This window comes from Aquarana catesbeiana, linkage group LG02, assembly GCF_042186555.1.
Source record: "Aquarana catesbeiana isolate 2022-GZ linkage group LG02, ASM4218655v1, whole genome shotgun sequence".
NCBI lineage: Eukaryota > Metazoa > Chordata > Amphibia > Anura > Ranidae > Aquarana > Aquarana catesbeiana.
The window spans coordinates 96,067,410-96,081,724 of NC_133325.1; the positions used below are offsets into that span (position 1 = coordinate 96,067,410).

The following is a 14,315-nucleotide window of genomic DNA, read 5'->3' on the forward strand; positions in this document are numbered from 1 at the left end:
GACTTTCCCCATCCCTAACAGTGCTTAGGCCCTAGTTATTGACTACCCAGGCACCTGATACTGTACTGTGGGAGAAAGTGGACAGAGTCACATGCTCCTTCATACCCAGAAGAAGTTCTGGTAAATGAATTCTCTCCAGTGTATAAATGGAATGGCAGGGGACTGAATGAAGGGTATGTATATGCAGCAATGTGGGGGAGTTATGAAGTTAAGTGAACCAGTTACATTATCTTAGATGAGCAAAGCATGGGTCTGCTTTTAAAGCAAAAACTGTTGCTGGATACACAGTGAAAAACTGATAGTTGGTTTAGCAAGTTCCTGTGCAGATAACGATTGTGAGTCCACCTATGATGCTTATTATAATCATTGCTCTATGTATAACGTATGTGCACGCCCGATCACCAGTGCGTTGTGCCTGTTAATGTATTTTATCTTTGTTCTACTCCAGCAAGAACCTACTGGCATGAATAGTACTGGTCATCTCCTGTGACTTTATCATTAGTTTTCCATTCTCTGACCTATTTTGAGTTGGATTCTTCTAAAGAGGGTCTTAGACCAACAGCAGTATAGGATGATCCCTCTTTTATCTTGACTATCTAAGCTTCATGTCCCTCCCCCAGTTAGCCTGTTTTCCTGGTGCATAAGCTGTGTGACCACCCTAATAACTGGATATGACAATATACTCAAAATTTGACAGAAACATACCCTGATGAGAACAATATCGGCAGCTTCGATGGCCACATCAGTTCCAGTCCCAATGGCGATACCAATATCGGCTCTAACCAATGCTGGGGAGTCATTGACACCATCACCCACCATGGCAACTCTCTTGCCCTCATTCTGCAGTGCTTGGACTTTGGCTACCTTGTGAGAGGGAAGAACTTCTGCAAACACCTTCTGGATCCCAACCTTCAAAAAAGCACAAGTTATTTAGGCTCTACATCTAGCTCTTAAGTTTACCAGTAACTCCATGTACATTACATCCATTAGATTGGGTCATCCATGTAACAGCTGTCAATACCTGGGTAGCAATAGCTTTCGCAGTCTTCCTGTTATCACCAGTTATCAGTGCAACATCCACTCCCATAGCCTTTAAAGTGTGCACCGCAAGGGCGGCTTCCTGCTTCACAGTGTCTGCGATTGCAATCATTCCACACAATGCACCTTTATAAGAAAGAAGAGATTGTTATATGCAGTGGCGTTGCTAGGGGGTGGCTTTTGGGGCTATAGCCCCGAATCTGGGGCCCATAGCCCCGAGTCTCTGCAGGGGTCCCCAAGGGGGGGCTCTCTGGGGAGCCTGATGTAAGGGGGGGCTCTCTGGGGGTATATATACACACACACACGTATATTACTGTATATACATGTGTATGCCCACCCAAGCGTATGACTTTCTTTACTACTCTGCTATGGGCTCTAGCCCCAGATCTTTTGTAGACCTAGCAACTCCCCTGGTTATATGGCATTTAATTTAATCATCTAATAAATAATGACCATGTGGTAAACTCACAAATGGAGGAAAAGGCATACAGGCTTTTTTACAAGAGGTCTTTTTTTAAAGGAAAATGTATATTCGTTTTAAAATATGCTGTTTTATGCATACTGTTTTTTTTATACTGTTTACATTTATTTTAGACATATTTGCAAAGCAGAAGCCGTTTGCCTTTAGGTTATCTCTGTATGACTGAAACTTTGCATAGAACCGTCTACACAGTACAGGTAGAGTGGGGGGGGGGGGGGGGGGGGGGGCAGTGCTCTGATGCAATCACTTGTTTATATAAATTTCAGCTTAAGCTACTGAGCTCTGCAATTAGCAGTTTTAGCATTAACAAAGCAGATAAGGCTGGCTACAAATGAAAATACAAACTATTCAAGTACTATATAAAAAATATATGTATTTATGAAAATACTTTGTGGTTCTGACCATAAAAAAAGAAACACATGCAAAACTACTATACATTACATTAAAAGTAGAATATCAGGTTTACTATGTACAGTGAGGGAAAAAGTTATTTGATCCCCTACTGAAGAAACGATCAGTCTATAACTTTAAATGGTAGGTATATTTTAACAGCGAGAGACAGAATAACAACAAAAATATACAGAAAAACGTATTTCAAATAAGTTAGAAATTGATTTGCGTTTTAATGAGTGAAATAAATATTTGATCCCCTATCAGTCAGCAAGATTTCTGGCTCCCAGGCGTCTTCTATACAGGTAACGAGCTGAGATTAGGAGCACTCTCTTAAAGAGAGTGCTCCTAATTTCCAGTATAAAAAAGACAACTGTCCACAGAAGCAATCAATCAATCAGATTCCAATCTCTCCACCATGGCCAAGACCAAAGAGCTGTCCAAGGATGTCAGGGACAAGATTGTAGACCTACACAAGGCTGGAATGGGCTACAAGACCATTGCCAAGCAGCTTGGTGAGAGGGTGACAACAGTTGCTGCGATTTTTCACAAATGGAAGAAACACAAAATAACTGTCAATTTTCTTCGGTCTGGGGCTCCATGCAAGGCCTCACCTTGTGGAGTTGCATCAGCCCAGAACTACACGGGAGAATCTTGTCAATGATCTCAAGACTGCTGGGATCATAGTCACGAAGAAAACAATTAGTAATACACTACCCTGTGAAGGACTGAAATCGTGCAGCATCAGCAAGGTCCCCCTGCTCAAGAAAGCACATGTACAGGCCTGTCTGAAGTTTGCTAATGAACATCTGAATGATTCAGAGGAGAACTGGGTGAAAGTGTTGTGGTCAGATGAAACCCAAATTGAGATCTTTGGCATCAACTCAAATCGATGTGTTTGGAGGAGGAGGAATGCTGTCTATGACCCCAAGAACATCATCTCCACCGTCAAACATGGAGGTGGAAACATGCTTTGGGGGTGTTTTTCTGCTAAGGGGATAGTACAACTTCACCGCATCAATGGGGAAATGGACGGGGCCATTTACCGTCAAATCTTGGGTGAGAACCTCCTTCCCTCAGCCAAGGCATTGAAAATGGGTCGTGGATGGGTATTCCAGCATGACAATGGCCCAAAACACAGGGCCATGGCAACAAAGGAGTGTCTCAAGAAGAAGCACATTAAGGTCCTGGAGTGGCCTAGCCAGTCTCCAGACCGTAATCTCATAGAAAATATGTGGAGGGAGCTGAAGTTTCGAGTTACCAAACGTTAGCCTCAAAACCTTAATGACTTGGAGAGGATCTGCAAAGAGGAGTGGGACAAAATCCCTCCTAAGATGTGTGCAAACCTGGTGGCCAACAACAAGAAACGTCTGACCTCTGTGATTGCCAACAAGGGTTTTGCCACCAAGTACTAAGTCATGTTTTGTGAAGAGGTCAAATACTTATTTCACTTATTAAAATGCAAATCAATTTATAACTTTTTTGAAATGCGTTTTTTCTGGATTTTTTTGTTGTTATTCTGTCTCTCACTGTTAAAATAAGCCTACCATTAAAATTATAGACTGATCATTTCTTTGTCAGTGGGCAAATATACAAAATCAGCAGGGAATCAAATACTTTTTTCCCTCACTGTATACTGTTGTTGCTTTAGCTACATATAGTATGAAGCATTTTGCTTTACACCAACTATCCTTTATATTCAAACGTCAGATGGAAGAGGTGATACAATCATGGAATACATTACCATCTAAAGCAACCAGCACTGCAGTCTGTCCTTTCATCTCATGGCTGGTCATAGCATCATCTACATCGTGAGAAATATTAAGTCCATTGCGTCTCATCCATTCCCGATTCCCAATTAATACAGAGTGGGGTTCTGGGGCGCTGGCACCTGAAGTTCACAGAAAAAACAGGAATTAGTGAATGGAAGTGGACATTATTTGAGGACATTGTTTGAAGTGTATTTGATTTACAGTATTTTCGATTTAAAAATAGTCTATAGCAGGACACCATTAGTTAGCAAATGTGTGTGTACATACAGCTTCATCTTAGGCTATGTATCTCAACATTGTGCAATGAATCATTTTCTCTCTGGTGCTGCAAATCAAGAGGTTGTTCAAAGACCAATAGCAATGTCTTTCTTCTAGTATTATTTTCAAGTTCTTTGCACAGAAGTACTTACCATAATTCTAGGTCAGCATCAGTCCACTGAAAAGTTATTTATTATAAATGGAGCGTGGTGGGCTGAGTTAGACTTTTTCTTCATATATATGATATATCATATTTGATATGAAAACAATGAAGTCTTCTTGCCGTAAGTTTGATCCTGTCCACATGGGAATGCTAGGTGTTTTCTTTCATGTTTGTGAGTTGCATTCTCCATGATATAAGATAAATAGCAGGGAGTATAGGAAGTCCTCACAATGGCCACAACAGGTGTGCAGACCCTGGAACCCAGAGTGAGTACAAGAAGTACGAACATGGCAAAATGGGATCTAGAGCTGGCAATTTCAAAATGACCTTGCGGGTAAACATTAGTATCTAGCTTTTGCTATTGACTGCTTTAGTATAGTAAGCAATAGAGGTGATGCATACATCTTACACATGGACTGAATGGTGAAGTTGGCTGTCTGTGTGATAGGGGATAAAGTCTGGAGTGGAAGCATCACATACCTTATTGTGTAACAAGGAACAACGTCTCTTTTCACTTTGTAGTTTGCACCTGATAAAGTACAATGATTTTCTTACTATGACATACTTTTTTTTTACTTTTAAGTCCTAGTTTAAGTTTAAGTCCTAGTTTTTTTTATTGGTATTTGTACTTACATAAGTAATTGACAGGATAATAATGGTTACAGTGTTACAAGTTTTTTTTACAAAGCCTATCCAGACTGTGGTACAAAAGGTGAACCAACAGAATATTTTGTGATGAACTTAGTACTGGTAGAATAACATTTCAATTATAAACAGTCTGGAGGATCTGCTATAGGAGAGGCAAGAAAGTGGGGAGAAGAGGAGTCAGGCACAAGTCTAGCAGGGAAGGCTAGAGGGGAGGGTTGGAGAGGTACCGAGGACCTGCAGGTCACAGACTTGCTATTGATGAAGCAACTGTGTGTTAAAGTCGGAGGCAGAAATGGGTCTGCACAGGGTTGCCAGATCGCTCTGAATTATGCTGTACGTCATTGTGTCTGAGAACATGGCCTCAAGCTTCTCATTAAGCATTGCCGGGGTATTTCTAAGTCTGACACCTTCTATGCTAAGAGTATGACTTTTCCAGGCCCTTAGATATTGTCTGCCTTTTGGCCATAAAAACAAGGACCATGATTTTGAATTGTGAGTTAGTCAGGCCATGAGGCTTCAGATTGGAACGTTCCAATTTTGCTTGTGGAGTTATACTAGTTTCATGATCATCTCAAATATCTGGGACCAAAAATGAATTGCCACATCGCCGGATCACCATGTATGGTGCCCGCAACTTTGAAAACATAGGGAGGAATAACTTAGAATACAGGTTGGGCACAAGATACCATCTAGGAAGGACCTTACAGGGTGATTCTACTTCTAGTGCAGTGCACGAGAAAGACTTTGCTGTCATTCAGATTTGTGTCAAGTTTGTGTTCTCTAAAGGCTAGTACAGGTCATGTTGCCATTTATATAAATCGGAAGGGGCATGTTTTCCTACTGGAGCTGGAGCAATATCCAGGAGTGAAATTATACCCAGAGAGATTGGGGCCCCCTGTGCATTTGTGCTCGAATGGTGATAAAATTGGGATACCATCTGGTAAACGTATGTTTCATGTGATGAAAGGTTTGAGTTGAAGTTAGCAGAATATTTAAAGTGGATGTAAACCCTCTCCTATACCCAGTGAAGTGAACAGCCTCAGATAATACACAGGGATGAAACAAATCTCCCTACATAAGTTTTACATGTATATCTGCTGTCTTCAGCTTGCTATATTCTTTAGACTTCTTACATTGTGTTAGAATTTTTATTTCCTCATTCTGCTGTAGGAGTGGTGTCTGTGCTTACACTGTGTGACAGCTGATTGGAGGAAAGGGACACCCCCCCACTCCACATAGGCAGAGGAAGGAAGATACTTTCAGAGCTGTGCTGTGACAAGACAAGGTCTTTGCTAATCTATTTATAGAGCCCCTCCTCTGACACAAATCTCAGGCTGGTTTTATCCCCGTCAAGGAGAACTTGTCAGAAGTTATCACGTTGATAACAGAGGAACGAATCAGCAGAAATACACGGGACTTAGGGCTTTGGAGGGAGATAAGTAAATACTACAGATCAGGGCCAGATTAAGAGCATTATGGGCCTGGTGCTGAGGATTTTGGTGGACCTTAAGGGCTGTGTGATGGCGTGTGCCCTGAGGTACAGGGCCAATGCTATGGAAAACCCAGGCTTCCATAAGAGCCCTGCATCGCGGTGCGTGGTGCGCCCTGAGGTGAGGTTGAATGGCGCAGCTGTGCAGACCTAACACAACACTACAGAAGCTGGATACTAGGCTTCCATTAGGACTGCCCACGCTGCCGATTGTTAATCCCACCACCCAGCCCAGGTGGCACATGCGAAATGCAGGACCAGTCAGGCCAGGGGAGAGTTCTCCCTACTGGCCAATTGCTTTCCGATGCGCTGCCTGTTTTGTTTTTGGGCGGTTGGGCCCAGGGCTTTTCTTCTCAGAGAATAGGTGCAGGAACCTCCCCTTCTGTGGGGAAGCACACCACGCCATATGGTGGGTGTGGCTAAATTGTACAGTGGGAGGGTCTTAAAGGGACATTGTTCAATAAAACCAGAAATGCATAATGTTCAAAAGAGCATAATACACAGAGCACCGGGTTCAGGAGAGTGTAATACATGGAGTGCTGAGTTCAGGAGAGTGTAATACACAGAGTGCTGGGTTCAGAAGAGCATAATATACAAAGCGCTGGGTTCAGAAGAGCATAATACACAAAGTGCTGGGTTCAGAAGAGCGTAATATACAGAGCGCTGGGTTCAGAAGAGCATAATATACAAAGCGCTGGGTTCAGAAGAGCATAATACACAGAGTGCTGGGTTCAGAAGAGCGTAATATACAGAGCGCTGGGTTCAGAAGAGCATAATATACAAAGCGCTGGGTTCAGAAGAGCATAATACACAGAGTGCTGGGTTCAGAAGAGCATAATACACAGAGCGCTGGATTCAGGAGACCATAATACACAGAGTGCTGGGTTCAGGAGACCATAATACACAGAGTGCTGGGTTCAGAAGAGCATAATATACAAAGCGCTGGGTTCAGAAGAGCATAATACACAGAGCACTGGGTTCAGGAGACCATAATAAACAGAGCGCTGGGTTCAGAAGAGCGTAATATACAGAATGCTGGATTCAGAGGTTTGCTATGCACAGGAGACACTTCTGCCCCCACATCCAAAGCTCACATCTGCACCCTTCTCTCCTTCTCTCACAGATCTCTGCAGCCACTTCCTAACCCTCCCTCACAAGCTAAGCTCTGCATTCTGCTGCTTCAGCTGTGAGTCCTGCTTTCCCACTGCCATCAATTTTGCACAAATGGACCCCCCCTCCCCTCACCTTTGCACAAACGGATCCCCCCCCCCACCTCACACTGGGAACGCACTCAGTCTCAGCCTCCCACACAGTCCATTTGTGGCTCTGCCTCTCCTCCACTGGACAGCTGCAGCAGCCGGTAGTGAGATCGTCCGGTAGGGGGTGTCGGCATTTGAGCACCAGGCTGTATCTCAGCCAGGAAGCCCTCTGATGCCCATAACATATCCATGCCCCGGCAGCTGTGTCTGTGTCCGAGTGTGGTGCAGGGAGGTTCTGAGGGAGCAGCGCCGGGCCGGGCTTCTGTGTTTACAAGTGACAAAAAATAGCAGTTACAGTGAATATGGTCTGCCAGGGCTTAAATTATTGTAGGGGCCTGGTGCTGCAGCTCCAATAGCCCCTATGTTAATCTGGCCCTGCTACAGATATATGTGCCTAGGTCAAATTTTATGAATCGGGTTTACATTCACTTTAAGTATTAAAGTGGGAATAAATGCCCTTTGTTGTTTTGTACCTACAGGTAAGCCTATAAGAAGGCTTACCTGTAGGCACAGTAAATGTCTCCTAAGCGTGTACCATTTAGGAGATATTTACATGTGAAGCAGCCGGTGACGTCACCGCTGCATGTGCACTGCTCTCTCAATGGACTTCATGCCGTCCATTGAGAGAGCTGTGCCACAGCCTTGACTCCCATGCACACGCATGGGAGTAATGTCATTGTGCATTGGTCATGTGCTAGTACGCAGTGCATACTAGCACATTATGACATTACCCTCTGGGGGGGAACCAGTTTTGTTTTGCTTTTTAAACGCGGTTTACTACCGCTTTAAAAAGTTTGTCATTGATTCGGGTGGTGCCTAATTGGAAACCATTCCTTGAAAGCAATAGGGGTTTCAAGACTGGAGGGAATGCTGGGTTAAATAAGAACATAAGTGGTTTGTGTGGGGAGAGAAGACCACCTGAGTATTTAACATTATCCCAAACCCCTAAGAGAATCAGAAGAACTCTAAAGTAATAAAGGACTTTGGGTGAATAAGACATTTTAATGGAGGCTACTCTTCCCCACCAGGAGACTGGGTATGTAATCTACATTGCTAACATGCATTTCTATTTATGCAGAAGTGGAGGGTATTTGGTAGCAAATAGGTTGTCATAGGACTTTGTCAGTTGTATCCATAAATAGGGAAGGGAGTGAGAAACCAATGGAAATCCTACATTTGTTGTAGGTAAAGATTAGTACATGTGGGTAATGTCAGGTTGAAGGCCTTTGGTGTGTGGCTATTTACATTGGGCCAGACAGAGAAGCAAAATGTAATAGAATATCTAATAGGTTAAGGGTGGTGGAAGGTTGGCTTATATACAAAATAGCATCATCTACAAAACAGACTAATTTTATGCCTGATTCCAGCTAATGTGATTCCTGGGATGTTTTTGCTATTTCGTATTTTTATCGCTAGAGTGGGTCAATAGCTAGTGTGAACAGAAGAGGAGAAAGTGGACACCCCTGGTATGTACCCCTTCTAATAAGAAAAGAAGAGGAAGAATTAAAGGCTTGGTATTTACCATATGTAGCCATGGTGTTGCAGCTAGTAACAAACAATCCGCCAAATCACCCCACTGCCAAACTTCATATATTACTTCCAGAGACAATAAACAGTCTTTTGCGAGCTTTGTTTTGTTGTTTTATTGGGGGGTACAACTTGGATAGGGATTGGAATATGGGATGCCCATAGGATTAACCAGTTGCCAACCGGCCCATAGCCAAATGACGGCTGCAGGGCGGTTGGATAACTCTGGGATCACGTCATATAACGTGATTCCAGAAAACTGCTCCCGCGCGCCCCCTGGAGCACGCACACAGGAACATCCGTGACCGCCGGGTCCAAAGGACGTGGCGTATCACGGATCAGGTAAACGGCCGCAGATCGCGGCCGTTTACCATGTGATCCCTCCATCAAATGACGGAGCGATCACATGTAAACAAACCGGCGTCATCTCATGACGCCGGTTCCTCCCTCCCCTCTCTGTACCGATCGGTACAGAGGGGGAGAGATCGGATGGGAGCCACGCTGTGGGCTGGATGTGTAGTGCCCACAGCGCTGCTCAGTGACATGTACAGTCACATCCATCCATCCATGCTCAGCCATCCCCCCCATGCTCTGCAATTCCCTGTGCAATACTCTGCAATGACACTGTGCAATACTCTGCAATGACCCTGTGCAATACTCTGCAATGACCCTGTGCAATTCTCTGCAATGACCCGCAATACTCTGCAATACTCTTCAATGCCCTGCAATACCCCACAATACCCCGCAAAACTCTGCAATACTCTGCAATACCCCGCAATACCCCGCAATACCCCGCAATACTCTGCAATGCCCCGCAATACTCTGCAATGCCCCACAATACTCTGCAATACCCCACAATACCCCGCAATACCCTGCAATACCCCGCAATACCCCGCAATACTCTGCAATACCCCGCAATACCCCACAATACCCCGCAATACTCGGTAATACCCAGCCATACTTTGCCATGCTCAACCATACTCGGCTATACTCAGCCATAATCGGCTATACTCAGCCATACTCGGCTATACTCAGCCATACTTGGCTGTACTCAGCCTCTGTATGTGGCCAGGCTGTGGAAGTCTCACACATGTGGTATCACCGTACTCAGGAGGAGTAGGAGAATCTATTTTGGGGTGTCATTTTTGGTATGTACATGTTATGTGTTAGAAATATTGTATAAATGGACAACTTTGTGTTAAAAAAAGTGTTTTATCCACTTCCCGCCCGCCGGCCGTCATACGACGTCCTTGACTTTGTGCGGGGATATCTGAATGATGGGTGCAGCTACAGGCATCATTCACATATCAGATTTTTCAGCCAGCGATTCCCTACACCATGGGAATGATCATAGCGGCTGTTCCACTGCTTGATCATTCTTAGGGGAGGCGAGAGGGGCCGCCCCCCCCCTCTCGCCGCCCTCAGGTGCTTCTACCGACTCACCGCTACGATCGAAGCCAGGATCATTTTTTTATTTTTTTATTTCAGGCTTCCCAGCCTAGAGGTTAGATGTGGGGTCTTATTGACCCCATATCTCACTGTAAAGAGGACCTGTCATGCCATATTCCTATTACAGGGGATGTTTACATTCCTTGTAATAGAAATAAAAGTGATCAAAAAATTAATTTTTTGGAAAAAAGCCTCAAACTAAAATAAATAAAGTAAAATGAACAATAAAAAATGTTTCCCGTGTCCCCTTGTGCTCGCATGCAGAAGCGAACGCATACGTAAGTTGCGCCCACATATGAAAATGGTGTTCAAACCACACATGTGAGGTATCGCTGCGATCGGTAGAGCAAGAGCAATAATTTTGGCCCTAGACCTCCTCTGTAACTCACAACATGTAACCAGTAAAAAATTTTAAAGCGTCTCCTATGGGGATTTTTAAGTAGCGAAGTTTGGCGCCATTCCACGAGCGTGTGCAATTTTGAAAGGTGACATGTTGGGTATCTATTTACTTGGCATAACTTCATCTTTCACATTATGCAAAAACATTGGGCTAACTTTACTGTTTTGTTTTTTTTTTTAAGCACAAAACTGTTTTTTTTTTTTTAAAAACGCGTTCGAAAAATTGCTGCGCAAATACTGTGCGAGATAAAAAGTTGCAACGACCGCCATTGTATTCTCTAGGGTCTTTGCTAAAAAAATATATATATATATAATGTTTTGGGGTTCTATGTAATTTTCTAGCAAATAAATTATGATTTTTACATGTAGGAGAGACATGTCAGAATTGGCCTGGGTGCTCCTAGAATGCCTGATGGTGCTCCCCGCATGTTGGGCCTCTGTATGTGGCCACGCTGTCTAAAGGTCTCACACATGTGGTATCACCATACTCAGGAGTAATAGCAGAATGTGTTTTGGGGTGTAATTTGTGGTATGCATATGCTGTGTGTGAGAAATAACCTGCTAATATGACAATTTTGTGAAAAAAAAAAAAAAAAAAAGAAAAAAAAAATCTTGATTTTGCAAAGAATTGTGGGAAAAAATGACAACTTCAAAAAACTCATCATGCATCTTTCTAAATACCTTGGAATGTCTTCTTTCCAAAAAGGGGTCATTTGGGGGGTATTTGTACTTTTCTGGCATGTTAGGGTCTCAAGAAATGAGATAGGCCGTCAGTACTTCAGGTGTGATCAATTTTCAGAGATTGGCACCATAGCTTGTGGACTCTATAACTTTCACAAAGACCAAATAATATACACCGATTTGGGTTATTTTTACCAAAGATATGTAGCGGTATAAATTTTGGCCAAAATATATGAAGAAAAAATTACTAATTCGCAAAATTTTATAACAGAAATGAAGAAAAATGCATTTTTTACAGAATTTTCTGTCTTTTTTCTTTTATAGCACAAAAAATAAAGAACCCAGCAGTGATTAAATACCACCAAAAGAAAGCTCTATTTGTGTGAAAAAAAGGACAAAAATTTCATTTGGGTACAGTGTTGCATGACTGAGTAATTGTCATTCAAAGTGTGAGAGCACCGAAAGCTGAAAATTGGTCTGGTTAGGAAGGGGGTTTAAGTGCCCAGTGGTCAAGTGGTTAATCATTGCCATAAAATTTATAATTGAAGCACAAAAGCACAAAGTTAGAGCCAGAAGATTAGATGCACATGAACATTAAATGTAAATCTCCTCCTGCATCTCCATGCAGACTGTTGCTCCTCCTCTGCTCTCCTTCCGCAGACTATTTGCTTCTAAGGATTCCTCATTCAATACCGTGTTAGAGAATGAGGACACCACTTCTGGCCGTGTAGAAATAATGTTCTCAGAAACTTCTTCCCTCCTGCACAAAGCTTGGTTCCTTCTACCCACACTGGTTTCATCCTGCACACACTTGTAGTTACAGAAATTAAGTATGTACATTTTCTTATATTGGGTAATAGGGGCCCACTCTGAATAAGTCCCTTTACTGACTCTGGTTGCTCACTGCTACTAGGCCTGAGGCCTGCAGAACATCTCCCTGGAGGCCTAGTTGGTTAAAAGCATGACTTTAGGTAATGGACTACTGTGTCCTGCCAGCCCAACTTGCAAATCATGTGCCCTCAGGCCATATCGACTTGACACAGATCCCACAGTCTCCTTTCTGATCCAGGACTCCCCATCATCCACCGTGTGTATGATGAAGACTCTGCTAATGACCGTGTAAAAGCAAAGTTCCCTCACAGACTTCCTGGCTCCTCCAGCTCTCCACTGTGGTAACACTCACCGCCCTTCCACAGCCCTAAGTCCTTGATGAGGAACTTGACCAGACCATGCGTTCTGTCAGCTTCACCTGCCCCTCTGCTCCAGGAGTTCTCTACCATCCGACCGTGTGGTGGCAGAGACATTGCCAATGACCGTGTAGAGGCAATGTTCCCTCACAGTTCTCCCGGGTCTCCTCCTGCAACCGGCGCACTCCCCCCCCCAGATGGGGATGGCTTCCTGCTGCTGCCTAGCATTCCATTCCTCACTTCACTCAGCCGACTTCTCCCCCCCAGTGGCATATCACCTCAGCTTATATATGAGGCCCGCCCCCTGCCAATACCGATTGGGGATTGATCAGGGCTCACACACAAGCTGCTTGTCACTCCAGTTCAGGCCCAGTCCCTCTTCCAGAATCTTCTCCCTGGAAGCAGGGGAGGCGCCTCAGAACTGAAGTGCAGGTGGTCACACCCACTGCTACTCTGACCACTCCCAGTCCCCAGATCAAAACAGACAGGCCTAGCTTGCAGCATAGGCCTGCCTAAATTTTCCTGTGCCGACTGTCACTAGTAAACTAACCCTTACTAGCACCTACCTACTGATAGAGGGTGCTACACATATGCTTGTGGGGAGGCGTAAAAGACTAAGATCCAGGTCATGAGGTGAGGGTAGAGGCCCCATCTGGTGAGGACATAGAAGAGATATGACCAGGAAACTGAATCAAAAGACTTTCTGATATCCAATGACAGCAGTAAAGCCAGGGGCCGTACCTAGTGATGCATGAGATTCGTAATCCTTCGAATATTATTGCTGGCCTACCTTTATATATCAGATGTCCATTCATGACTAGTGGCAAATATTTTCACAAGCAGCTTGACAAGTTTAACAGGGAGATGGCCCTATGACAGTTTTATTTTTTCCCATACAAATGCTACTTCTGTGAGTGGGCTTACAAACATACCTTGTAATTCAGGTGTAATGATCAAACTGCTACCATCCTGCGAATGGCCAAGTCCACTTTTGTAAACATTGTGCTCATTCAGACCCTCTTCACTCTGCACCAGGACACTTTCCACATTGTTCACTTTACAACGGATCCCACATCCTGGAACAGCCTGGAAGTCCGAACAATAACCCAGAGATTCTGTACCAAGCTCCTAGAAAAACACAATTATGAAGACTCTTGATAAATGCACCAAAAATTCCCTTAGCTTATTGTCTATCAGTAATACTAAGGTCAGCTTTACCACTCTGAGCAGCACATATTAGAGGTGATTTTTTCAGTACCGTAATTAGCTATGGAAAATAAAATGAAACAAATCATTTGAACTTACCTAGCAACAGTCATTTTTCTAATGCTGACTTTAAGTCACATATACAGTATCTCACAAAAGTGAGTACACCCTCACATTTTTGTAAATATTTTATTATATCCTTTCATGTGACAACACTAAGGAAATTACACTTTACTACAATGTAAAGTAGTGAGTGTACAGCAGGGGTAGGCAACCTGCGGCACACAAATCCTCTTTTGCCGGCACTCGACTCCCTCCCCATCAGCAGAGCAGCGCAGGGAAGTGTCAGGGAGACACTAATGCATTCC

The 14,315-nt window shown here is 43.7% G+C and overlaps 1 protein-coding gene across 3 annotated transcripts in view; it reads right to left on the reverse strand.

The window, feature by feature from the left end:
- Nucleotides 1–14,315, reverse strand: part of ATP7B (ATPase copper transporting beta) — a 158,042-nt gene that overhangs the window by 14,032 nt on the left and 129,695 nt on the right. For all 3 annotated transcript variants that reach the window (XM_073613247.1, XM_073613248.1, XM_073613246.1), the window contains 4 exons: nt 13,674–13,869; nt 3,654–3,800; nt 1,022–1,164; nt 706–909 (listed from right to left, as the gene is read on the reverse strand). In XM_073613247.1, coding sequence (XP_073469348.1) covers nt 706–909; nt 1,022–1,164; nt 3,654–3,800; nt 13,674–13,869 — 690 coding nt within the window. The remainder of the gene's footprint in view (nt 1–705; nt 910–1,021; nt 1,165–3,653; nt 3,801–13,673; nt 13,870–14,315) is intronic.